The sequence below is a fragment of the Fukomys damarensis genome, unplaced genomic scaffold (assembly GCF_012274545.1).
Source record: "Fukomys damarensis isolate Sample0158 unplaced genomic scaffold, DMR_v1.0_HiC HiC_scaffold_4, whole genome shotgun sequence".
In the NCBI taxonomy this organism is placed as follows: Eukaryota; Metazoa; Chordata; class Mammalia; order Rodentia; family Bathyergidae; genus Fukomys; species Fukomys damarensis.
The window spans coordinates 21,277,387-21,290,943 of NW_022900916.1; the positions used below are offsets into that span (position 1 = coordinate 21,277,387).

The window sequence follows — 13,557 nt, forward strand, 5'->3', positions numbered from 1 at the left end:
AAATTCCAACACTATATTTCACAGAACTAGAAAAAAGAATCCAAAAATTCATTTGGAACCACAAGAGACCTAGAATAGCAAAAGCCATTATAGGCAACAGTCACATGGCACCAGGTGTAACAATTCCCAATTTGAAACTATACTACAAAGCCACTGTGATAAAAACAGCATGGTACTGGCAAAGAAATAGGCCTGAGGATCAGTGGAACAGACTGGAAGATGGGAAGAAAAACTAATAAATATTTAATAATTGTCCCATCCTTGATACTAAAAATGTAGGCTAAATATGGACCTGAGATTTTACAATCTGTGAAAGAAATTTCCATTTTCCTGTGTTCTCTGGATACAAATTCTAGCCATGTGTTTTAAAGACTGATATTCCATTTCTTCTATAGTTCAGAGTTACTTATGCCACTTTTACATGGCTTTACTCTTTAGGGAACAAAACTCATGGTGCTGTAGTTCAAGATTATGCTAAATTCATAATTCCTTCTACCTCCCTGTCCAGGGCCAACTACATCATTGTCTCTTATCTTTAAATTCCAGAAAAAAAAATCATTGAAATAGCATCTCACACCTAATCATTCTCCATATTTCTTTTCAGAAAGTAGATACAAGAAATATTGAATTCAACCCAGATGAAAGATTTTCAAAATTAAATTCAAAATATATAATGACAAAAAACAAAATTTATTATTAAATTAATGATATAAACTTATAAATAGTTTCTAATTTTTCCTCTAAAACAATCTAAATTATTTTCATGATTCACGAATTTGGGAGGATTCCCTTGAGGTATAGTTGAAAATAGCAATGCAAAAAAGCATAATACATTTTAGGGCAAGATTTTGTGGGGTAAAGATTTTGTGGAGATCAGACTTTAAAAATTCAAACAAGAAATTAGTTAAGGTAAAAATCCCAAACTACTGATAGAGAAAACCAAAAGCCTGCTTTTATATTTATTAATTCAGTGTATAAGAAATACTCAACCTCCTCATATTTATTCAGCCTGTATCAAGAAACATTGTGCCAGGAACTGGGATAGAAAACTGTAACATGCTCCATGCTCTCACAAAATTCTCATTCATCTAGTAGAATCCTCATAAATGTTTGATAGCAAAAATTCTCCATAAAGGAAGGAATGTGTGAATAGGTAAATGAGTGAGTTTATGACCAGAAAACTTTTTAATAGAAAGTGCTAATTGAGACAGTCATTCTAAAAGAAAGAAAGTATTGATAAACATGTTAGTTCAGTGTCCCAGTTTTACTTGAATTTTGTTTAAAGATTCTGGGTAGGGTAGGGGAAAGGTAATAAGGGAAGAAGTATGAGAAAATTAAAAAATGGAAATAAAGTATTTGTAAAAAGGGAGAGGAGAGGGGGTGAGGGGAGGGCAGAGGTAAGGGGAAAAAATGAGAATCAAGACTTGCCATGTAGAGGTACATTATCCCAACAATGAATGTAACTGTACTGTATCCCTAAAATGCACCAATAAACTCAATAAAATTAAAAAAAAAATGTCGCCAGAAATTGCCAAATAAGCCATAAGGGGCAGTCACCTTCATTGATAACCATTGCAATAAAATAATGGCAAAAAATTACAACACTCAGGAAAGTCGCAGCTCTACCAGGTAGTACTTGTAAGATTTGATTTTTAAAAATATTTTTATGAGTTTAACAGGGTAAAGTAGAAAAATTTTAAAGATACACCCACGTAGGTCTTACATAAAGTATTTAATTATGAAACCTTTTAGGTTCTGCAAATATGACAAGAATCTGATTTAATAAATCAGATTTATTATTTTTTAATTTATTTTAATCTTTGAATTTTTAAAATTTATTTTAATCTTTGAATTTTTATTTTACTGGCAGAAAATTAATACAAATTAAGAGCTTATCCTGTTCTTTTCTGGATTCTCATTCCAGTTTCAGTAATTACTAGCTGAATCATCTCTGTGAGTTTTGTATATGAAACTGTTTAATAATTGCACCAAAGGAGGTTATAAAATTGTACGACTTAATATAGACAGAAACCTTTGCACAGGGCCAGAACTTTAAAAAAAGTTCTCAAGAATTGTTTTCGATAACTGTCATTGTTATTGTCACTGTTATTTCTGAATGGTAGATTAAAAAAGTAGAATTTTATAGAGTAGGGAAAAGTAAAACTGAAAGCCTGAGCTGTCCATATTAGTTTCCTGTTATTCTGTGTGTTTTCTGAACGGGGTGTGACTGTGAGTGAATATGGCCACGTGTCTACTGTTCATGGTCTGTAGGTAATGTTGAGTGCAGCCCTCTCCTTATTACCCCTTATTCTCTTTCACCACCTGCGAGAGATTACAACAGGTTGTTCTTTCAAACACAGAATTGTAGTGGCTTTTAAAAACAGTACTTTATTAGCCCTTATTTTACAGTCCTTTCAAGCCCCCGTACAATAAGCATCTCCATAATTATTCTGGGAGGCTCGGGTAGTAATGAAAAAAGTAGTGCCATATGCTTTTGAGCATATGACTTATTTTTCCTAAAGCCTGTTCTTTTGTTTCTTTTTTTAAAAATCCTCCTTTTCCCCTCCCCCCATGCATTCCTCCCTTCTTTCCATTCATCTTTGTACTCAAGAATTCTGTTGCCACTGCTGATATTCTGTGATCTTCGTATTGCTGGCTGCTCTGGATAGTGCCGAGAAGCATTTTTGCCATTTTCTAGAATAAGAGGGAAATAGATGGACGATAAATACATGAAAGGCAGGAAGTGGGTATCAGTGTCTCTTAGTGACAGGGATTATAGAAGAATTCATGAGCCATCTGTCCTGTTTTTATTGTTGAAGCTTGTATAGGTCATGGAAAATGCATGTGGGTAATTTAGTTTGGTTTTGCAACACTGTCTGGAACATAATATCTTGGAAAAGTGTGCTTGTAAATTGACTTACAAACAAGCTTTTCAGATATAACCTTGCAAAAGCCTGAATTGTGTCTCCTTAAAATTTATTTGTTGAAACTAAAACCCTTAATGTGACTGTATTTAATAGGCTTTAAGGAAGTACTTAAAATGGAATGGGGTCATAAAGGCAGAATCCTAATCCAATAGGATAGGTCACCTTCTAAGAAGAACCCAGACTTACTCTCAGGCTGCTTGAGGACATAGCAGAAAGGTGGCCACCTGCAAGTCAAGTGGGCAGCCACTCTTAGGAGCCAAAGCAACTACCACTTGGATCTTAACCTTCCCCACCTCCAAAACTGTGAGAAATAAATTTCTGTTGTAGAAGCTACCTAGCCTAAGACAGTTTGTTATGATATTCTGAAATGAATAAAATAAACCTGTTCATAAATTTAGAGATCAATGTAATTACCCTTTTGTAATCAGTTGTAACCACAAAATCTTTACTATCATTGCTATTTACTTATGAACTAAATGTCACTTGAATATGGGTTGAAGTCATGCTCTCATAAGTGTTTCTTATGTTTAGATATAAGTAAATAAATGCATGGATAAATCCCAAAGAGAATTGTTTGAAGATTAGTCTAATCTTTGAAGACAGATTAAAACTTCAAGTATCTTTTCAACATCTACTTCCCTAACAAAAACAGCCATCCTTTTGTTATAAATCATCCCCACAGCACGACTCAGCATAGATACTCAACAGAATTGAAACAAAACTGTCTTGATCAGTGGATTATATGCCCTAGTTAATGGTAGAGACATGGAATATTATCTCTACAAGAATATTTTCAGAAAGATAGAAAGGTGTTAACAGACAAGTGGATACCACAAAAAGGTACTCGTGGCTACCTAACCCCATTTATTTTATGGCTAAAAAGATATTATTCTCAGCTGCTAGAATATTTACAATTTTTGGAAAGAAATTTTCTCCTGCCTTAAGAAATAGGGAAAGAAAGCCGATAGTGTATTCCAAAGCTAATTGGAAAGTATATGTGGTTTTTAAGACACCCAATAAGGCTTTTAGAATTTATTGGTTTGTTTTGTCTCTGCTTGCTTTCTCAATAATTTAGATCTGATTAGTTCAGGCTTTTCTACAGCACTAGTATGTATATAAACCACCCATTAATGGTTATATAACACAATGTAAACTTAGGGTCTTATTTTCAACTTATACAACCAAATTACTCAAAGATATATCCCTATGAAACTTAACTGCTTATCGTTAATTGGTAGAGTAAAAAAAAAATAACATTTTGATTTAGAGGCAGATGGTGAGGTGAGGTTCTGATATCTACTTGATTGGACTGAGTGTCCTTAGAGAGCCCAGGTTTCTTCAGGATTGCGGCCCAACAGATAATGCATCAGGCTCAGAGCACTGTGTGACTGTTGAAAACCGGTGGAGCAGCCTCTGGGAGCCAAAGTGTGCTGCTCAGTAGATGCCTCTTAGCCCTCCACTGTTCCAGGTATTATAAAACGTGTGAAGTCATAGGGAGATAGAAACAAACTTTGCTTGTTACTTACTCATTTAATCCTGATCAGAGTCATATGCTGTTGATGATTTTAAAACCTGGCATTTTCGTAGGCAAGAGAATAAAGGTACAGAAATGTTCACTAATTTATTTTTCTGTGTCACTCAGGTTTAATGAGTATATTAATCAGGTTTCTCATGGCTTAGACACAATACTAGACACTGAAAAATTTAAAATGAGGACAGCTTTGGAGGATTCAGTCCATGGGCAGCTGGCAACAAGGCATAGATAGCACAGTGGAGGATGTGTTGCGGGGAGACAGCTGCTCCCTCTCATGGCAGCCGGGATGCAGCAGGATGTGGAGAGAGAAGGGAGGAGCTAGGGGCAAGAGCCCACCCACCCTTTCTTGTCAGACTGGCTCGCACCTCCACTAAGGCTCCACCTCCTAACGGCACAGTCAGCTATAAAATCATGAATGGATGGATCCACTGAAGGGACAGCAGCCCCCTGATCTAATCACCTTCTAAAATCCTCACCTCTGAACACACGAGACTTTTAGAGGACATCTTAGATCCAAATCAATAATGATGAAATCATGATTTTTACACCTAACAAATTGACTTCAGAAACTTTTCTCTTCATTACTGCACAATTGTTTAGGGGATTTTTTGTTTTTTTTTAGCTTTTTATTTTGTTTTAGATGGAATCTGTCCTGCCCAGTCTGATTTTAAATTCCTGAGCTCTAGGAATCCTCCCACCTCAGACTCCTGATTGCTGGGATTACAAGCGTGTACCACCAGTGCAGAGTATTCTAATTATCTATTTACTTATGTATTTATGTGTCTGTGTAGTTGTTTATTTTTTTCTTTTGTTATTTATTTATTCATTGTTCTTGACACCATTTAAGTTGAAAAGGACATGTGAGAAAGAAAAAGCATGGGAAAATACTTCGGAGACTGCTTTGTGAATATGTGTAACTTATTTATTGCATTTGCCCCATGTGATGAATCTTCTTAAATGTAGTTCTCATTTTTTAATACAAGCTTTTTTTGTTTTGTTTTGTTTTTGTGTTTTTTGGTACCGGGGATCAAACTCAGGTCCTTGCACTTGCAAGGCAGGTGGCAGAACCACTGAGCTAAATCCCCAGCCCAATAAAAGCTTTGTTTTATGTGAGATTTTGCCCCTTAGATCTGTTAGGGAAGGCTTGATATTTGCAGTGATAAACACATTATTCCAAGTTCTAGTGCTTTAAGTGATTTATGTGATTAGCAATGTCATTGTCTAATCCTGTTTTTTTAATATCATGAAATACATTGTACATAAAATATGTAGCTTATATGATAACTATAACCATACTCTTAGACTTTTCAAGTCCTTAATAGAAATGCTTTCTTACTATGTGCATGAAAAATCATAAACAGCATTGATAAAGGGGCACCCAGAGCACTGACACATGCTTTGCTTCACAATAATGCTCACTAGTACAGAAACAACTATGTATTTTACTATCCAATTTTAATTAAGCCAGTACGCACTGAGACCAGCTGAGAAACTGTAGCAAATGCTAGAAACTTAAGCTTTTCCTTTGAAAGTCAGAATGCCCCGTGCCCTTGACTGTTGTGAATGTTTCAAGTGTGGGGACCACACACTCCTTCCGTTCTGTCGGAGAGCACGGAGCTGCGGTTCGTTGCTACTTCCTTTTCCCTGACTGCTACTGCTACCTGCCTAGAAATTGTCTTTGGCTCCCTGTAAACCTGCAGTCAGAAAGGTATTTGAATTTTCCCCCTCTAGCACTTGCAAATCCGATTTTTATGTATAACTAAGTGCTCTTAGTTTTTACTCTATCTACTACTGGGGCCTGGTTTTTAGCAGGCCTGTAACTAAGCCAGATCCGGCCTATGTAATGCTGTTTGTAATGAGAAATCTAAACAGGGAATGGCAGTGAGGCATGGCAGGAATGTGTTTCCATTGGAGAAGTTGGTGTAGAGAAAAAGTATAAGCAAAGCCATGTCCAGAAGGCCTTTTCAGCTAGCCAGGACGGAAGACTAATGTTATTGTACACAGGCTGTTACCCTGCCAGCCTTCCTCACAGATCTTCTCTCTCTTTCTTCCCTTCCCCCTAACTCCCCTTCCCCTCCCTCCCTCCTTCATCTCTTCATTCTCTTTCGTTTTCTTTTTCTCTCTTTCTTCGGACCCTGCTGACTGTTTGCTCAGGTGGACAGTGACACCATTTGGAATGAGCTGCACTCGTCCGGTGCTGCACGCATGGCTGTTGGCTGTGTCATCGAGCTGGCTTCCAAAGTGGCCTCAGGAGAGCTGAAGGTGAGGTCTGGGTTGCATTAAGTGTGGGAAATCCAGAAAAGAAGCTGAAACAGAGATTTGGTTGTTTGGGAATTGTGGGGAGTGTGGTTCGGTAATAAAAGGAAGGAGGCCGAGGGAAGAGGGCAGGGAGATGGCCACTGAGGTGTGATAATAACTCCTCTGTAGGTAGGCAGTGACGGGTCCTGCTCACAGGGCCTTCCTGTCCTTCAGAGTAGTCCACAACCAGGGCACACTGGTCTGTTTCGAGGAGCGTAGAAATGGTGAGTAAAGCTGTGGTCTGGGAGAAAAACACTCAGTATATGCATATCTATCACGCCATCCTGGGATTCTCTTTTGAAGAAATTTTAAAAATATGATTACTGAGTAGTATGGATAAGCTCAGAATACCACCCAGAGAGAGGAGGGGGGAGAAAGGTAAATACCAGACGGGAAGAATTGGGAGGAAGAAGGAAATTGTTGATTAGGAGGGTAATGATCCAGAGTATGTTTTTCCATGAAAGAACTTCAGAAATGAGCTATGCTTTATTGTTCTTTTCTTTTTATGGTCTCTTCTTTTCTACATCATATGAAAAGAACAATGTCCAACCCCCAAAGTTTCCCAGTCTAAACAATTTATAAAAGCCAGAGACCTGACAGACGTTGACATTTTATTTGGTATTTTAACAGTGCTATTTAAAGGTATGCCATGTGTGTCTTGAATGCAGTTACCCCAATAAACTTTGTTGGTGCTAACACGGCTTTTTAATGCACTAGTTCACACACTTCATAACACAATCTGGATGGTGATTGATCTGGTATTTTTAGCAATTGTGGGGCTTAAGGGAAACATATCATGACCAACAACACATGTACTGTGAGTTTTGTTAACGTAAGATAAAATCTAATTAGGATTATTTTTCTTTATGTCTAATGAATTTTTATTCAATTATACCTGCCTCTTCCACTTCTGATTAAAAGTGTGGGGTCAGAATGCACATGCTCTGATGCATCATTTGTCTCAGAAGTAAAAATCTATTAAAATGAAATGTTGATGAAGTGGGCTACATGAAAACAATAAGGGTGCTTATGTCCAGTGGACATGATTGGTGTCAGAACATTAATTGCTTGTCTCCAGGGACTGACGGGGACCATTAGTGCGGTGCTTAGCTTTCATTCTTTACTTTTGTTAATAAGAAATTAAAAAGTAAAGGAAAAGTAAGTAGCCTTATGGACAGATTTGGACTGTCTCCATATGGCATTTTAGGAATAATTCTTCCTGTTTGAGTAATGCCATGTAATACAATAAGTTGATATTTTAAAAGAAAAATATTTGATGACTATTTACAAAAGAATTCAAATGGCAGACAATAGCTGAACCACAATATTATAAATATTAAGATGATCCTGGCATAACCCCACTTGATATCAGAGAGAATTATTATGTTAGTGTTTGCATTTTCTAATTGTTTTAAGTTTTGGAAGTTTAAGCAATAATTTAAAAACCTTATCAAGTAGAATGCCCACTTATTTATACTTACTAAATATTTGTACTTACCAAAAAAAAAAAACCATCATTATAGTTAGCTTCACTGTGTGCTGAAGTGGCAAATTTATGTATGAAATGAACTGAGAGCAAAGATCTAATTCTATAGTTAGCATTAAACCATTTAAAATGGCCAGTTACAAACAAAGTTTCAACAAAATATAGTATGGAAATGCTGACCACCAGCTGTACTAACACTGTCTATTTATGTTAAGAACAAAGATTCATGCAAATGTTTTTTTTTTTTTCTTTTTCTGGTAAAGGAATCATTAGGTGCTTTTGAAAATGATAAGAATAGAGAAAAAGATGGGCCAGGGATTTAGCTCAGTGGCACCATGCCTGTCTCATGAGCACAAGGTCGTGAATTTGATCCTTGGTATTCCCTTCCCCCAAAAAAGATAATAGAGAAAGAGCCAGCCTAAAGAATCAAGAAATTGTGGTTTAAGCACCACCACTTAAATACTATTTCATTTGTGGCTTCTCAAGTGGAATTGATAATGTTGAAAGTTGTTCAAGGCACTGAGCTGTTTACAAATGATAAGTAGATCTGAGTCTCAATTATGCCCACTGAGTCGCACCAACTAGTTTATACTCCCCAACCAAGTTCAGCTTGCTTTGATGAACATTCCACATTTTGGAGTTGGTTTATCTTTCTGATTGTCAAGATTAGATTAAAAATTCATGGCAGGCAGGGCCATAAGAGAGACCCTGCTGCCACGCTGACATCAGTCCTGAAACCCTGGTTCTGGAAAATTTGGATTGGCCTACAGTGGAGCCATGTAGCAATGGTGGAAGTCAGAAATGATTTGGAACCCACAATGAAGAACATACATAACAGGCAGAAAGCCGTGCTTAGAACCCGATAGTCAACTCCTGAAGTTACTCAGTGCCTACCTGTCCTAGTTGCCACTGCTGCAGGGCTAGAGTGTACACACGCGTCAAGGCCATTGTTGCTTATGGTTTGTGGCTTCACTACACTCAGGTCTAAGAAAGAAATAGGGAAGCTTATTTACAGACACTGATAAGTAATCCTCTGGTAAGAAATTTTTAAAAAAGATAGCCTTTTTTTTTCATCTACATTTGGTTCTCATGTGTTCTACCCCATTCTCCCAGTAATCAGTACTTTAATAAAATAACACTGCATATTATAATACTGCTTCCTTTGAACCATTATTAATTTTTCTTGGAAAATAGACTAGAATTAATAGCTTTATTTAAAATAGGGTGGCCTGGGTGGAAAGCTGTACAAGGATGAGTGATAGTTGGAGAGAGATCACTGAACTCATAAAGAACGAGAACTTGGAGATTATAAATGTGCACAAGAAAAGGAAAATGCCAAAGACAAAATGTGATCATCTGGAACTTTTCCTTGGTCATGACCACTCTCTTCTGTCAGGTTCTGTCTTTCTTCACCTGGAAATACTGATAAACTGAAGGAATTAGAAGAATGAGCCAGGAAATGGGCCTGGGTTTCATGTTGACACTTGAATAGAACGATAGCAATACATCAGTTTGTTTCTGACAAAGAATTGAAATGTTCTGTGGAGTTCACTTTCAGTTACGGGTACTTTCAAGATGTCCAGGTTTTTGACAAGATACTAACACGCACACACACACACACACACACACACACACACACACACACACACACCCATATGCGCACATATGCACGCGCAGGCACGAGCAATTCCTTAAATCTACGCAGATGCCCAAGTTGGCTATTTTTCAATTTTTGTACCAAGTAATACATAGGCTCTGAAAATACTGACATTTTTGATGTATTCAAAGAGTAACTCTCAAAATGATTTTTTTCTTTTGTAGGACATTTTTAAAAGTACACAGAAGTATCTTTAAGAGGTGAACAGTTTATCGACTTCTAAAAACTGTTTCAGTATTTATCAAGATTTACTATTAAAGTTCACTTTAATGTTATGTTGAAAATGTTATGGACTTCACAAAGAAGTTAAAATTATTTTAACTATCTGCACATTTTTTTCCAAAACAACAAAAATCCACAACCCTTGGTTGTATGAATGATGGCTAAGTTTCCTTAATGTTTGAGTGGATACGATGATGTCTTGTCATTGATTACCTCGGTTATGTCTAACCTGCCATTGTTCCTACAATGTACCGTTGAAGTAAATACCACAAGCAGACTACTGGCTCAAACACATCAAGTGCTTAAAGACTCGGCACATAGATTAGTAAATAAAAAGTCTATAAATCTCATCATCCTCTTTTCTCTCAAGTACTCTGTCAAGACTTTTTGTTCAGGTAGCACAGATATATGTGAAAAGGAGAAAGAGTCAAAGGAATCTATTTTAATTTATCTGTATCCTCTCTTTTATTGTTATGAAATACTTGATACAGTCCAAAAAGCAGTAAGTTATTTCTTAACTAACAAAACATTATAATAAAGCAAATACCCATGAACCCCTCACTCAATTTAAGAAACAAAACTGCTGACACTATTACTGTTCTCTCAGTACTTACCTCATATCTATCTTTCTGAACTGGGGGTAGCCATTAATCTACTATATTTAAGGCAACTATTTCTTTTTTTCTTTAATAATTTTAGGGCTTTTTTTTGACATTTGTAAAAATAGAATCTTACTGAATGTATTCTCATTTGATTTTCTTCTTTCTCCCCTTAAAATTATGTTGCAAGGATTTGTCCACGTGGATATGTGCCTATGATTCATTTGTTTTCATTGCTATAAAGTCTTCCCTTGTACACTATAATTTGTTTATTCATTCTTCCATTGAACGTTTTAGCTGTTTCCAGCACTTTGCCCTTTGAACAGTGCTGCGTGAACACTCTTGAACATGCCTGCTCTTTTACTATGGCTTAACTAAAACAATCATTTCCTAGGCTAGCCACATAATAAATTTCAGTAGATAATGCCAAGTGGAATTCCAGAGTGATTTTGCCACAATGACATCAGCAGACATGTCAGTTTAAACCTCTAAAAGTTCTTTCCTCCATGAAAGCAAAGATAAAATTGGCAAAATTTGTCAGGGTCAATTTTCTTAAAACTCTAGAAATTAACAGAAGTCTTGAAACAACTCAGGAAGCATGTTTCAAAAAACAAACTGACTGAATCTTAATAAGAAGAGTGAGCTTTGTGGTGTTTTAAACCACTCTATTCCCATCTTTCCCTTCCCAGGACCACGGTAGCCTTAACAAATTGCAGCCTGCATTCTCAGTGAAAACCAGGAACTTGGAAGTCTCCAGACAGGCATTATGGGGTTGGGGCTTCTTCAAAGCCTCATTCCCAGAGAATTGTCATTGTTTGGCCTTTATGGTGCTTCCATGCAAGCCTCACTTGCAAGTCTGGCTTTATTTGACCTTGTGTAGGGTCACGCAGTATGAAAGTTTTTTCTAAAAAAAAAAACAATTTTTTTGAAAAAAATTAAACTCCATTGATAATCTTTGCCTGGAAGTGGTGGGTAATAATAAGGGAAACAATAGGCAACTAAAAGTTTCAGTGGAAAAACTATAGAATGAACGGGGCAAAGTCCCATTAGATTCCTAAGATCCAGTGTCATAAGCATTATAGGTCTCTGTGCATACTCTGGGAAGACCTGAAAAGGCTCTGCATTCACAGCTCAAACTGACTCTAGGGCTGCCCAAACAGGCAGTAAAGGTTAACATAGAGTTGTCAACTACCTAACTGAATATTGACAGTCCACCCTAACACACGCATGTACATGCACGCGTGCTCACACACACTCACACACACACTTCTTTGACAAAGGCTGGGGGACTATCTTTTGGAGGCATTTAAGGAAATCTCTGTCTAATCTTTTTCCTGGGGAAAGGTGAGAATCTAATTTCTGGAGTTGCCATACTGTTTGTTTAAGATGTCCAGTTTTAAACAAAAGAGTAAGTGCAAATGAAGAAACAAAGAAGTCTGGTGCCTATATAGAATAAGAGCAGTCAATAATAACTACCTGAGGCAACGTAAGCTTCAGACTTAATAGACAAAGATGGTCAGATGTTTTAAACATTTTCAAAGAAATAAACTTTTAAAAGATCATATGTTTCTACCAATAAGAGAATATTAATAAAGAGAAAGAAATTTGGAAACGTGGGGAAAAAAGAACAAAATAAGAATTACAAAGCTGAAAAACACAGTAAAAGAAATAAAGAATTTAGCAGAAGAGCTCAGCAGAAAATATGAGCAGGCTGAGGGGAAAACCTGCAAACTTGAAGATAGTAAAACTGAGAGTATCCTGTCTCAAGAACAAACAGAAAAGAGGATGAAGAAACATTAACAAGTTTCAGAGACTCATAGAACATGATCTAACTGTGCAAAACAGGTGTTCCGAGTCCAGAAGAGATAGAAAAGGAAGAATAACTATTTGAATAAATAATGTCTAAAAACTCCCCAAATCTGATTTTAAAAGATTAATCTACCTATCCAAGATGCATAGTGAAGTCCAAGCAGGATAAACACGAAGAAAGTCACACTTGACACAACCTAATGAAATTGTTGAGAGACAAAGAGGAATACAGAGTCTTGAAAAGGAGCAGAAGAGGAGCAGCTCATCGCCTACATGGGTCCATAATATGCTTAACACCTCAATACCATTAACATCAGAAACCATGGAGGCCAAAGGCAATGGGGCAGCTTAATCAAAGTACAAAACAAAAAAGACTGTGAACCAATAATTGTTCATTCAGTATAACTGTCCTTCGAAAATGAAGGAGAATTTAAGACGTTTCCAGACATGCAAAAACAGAACATTCATCGCTAAACCAACCAGTCTTATAAGAAATGCTAACATTTGGATGTAATGAAAAGATACCAGAGAATAATTTGAATCCAAAAGAAGAGATAAAGAGCAGCAATCAAGGTAAGCACACGACTAAATAAAAATGCTGGAATAAATGTTTTTGCTTGTAACTTTTTCTGTTCTCTGACTTAGAAGATGACTGCATAAAGAAATAATTATAAATCTGTATTTATGGGTGCATGCTATATAAAGATCAAATAACATCAAGATAACACAGGAAAAGAAGGCATTGGAGATGGAACTATATAATAACATACCAAAGATTTTTGATACTTTTGAAACTAGGATGATGACTGAACTTTATTGGTAAGATGTTAATGTATTCTGTAGAGAAACCACTAGGAAAAAAAGAAAAAGAAATGGCAAGGAGACAAAATGGTACACTAGAGAACATCTGTTTACCTCAAAATGTGCAGTGGTGGGAAATAAAAGAAAGGGCCTGGCATTTAGCTCAGTGGGTTGGTGGTCCGCCTTGCAAGAGCAAGGACCTGAGTTCAATACCGCACAAAAAA

General features: G+C 36.6%; 1 protein-coding gene across 1 annotated transcript in view; it reads left to right on the forward strand.

Moving 5' to 3' along the window:
• The window catches only part of Hdac9 (histone deacetylase 9), a 924,083-nt gene that overhangs the window by 710,098 nt on the left and 200,428 nt on the right, over positions 1-13,557 (forward strand). Inside the window, exon 21 of the mRNA XM_033757109.1 lies at positions 6,616-6,723. Coding sequence (XP_033613000.1) covers positions 6,616-6,723 — 108 coding nt within the window. The remainder of the gene's footprint in view (positions 1-6,615; positions 6,724-13,557) is intronic.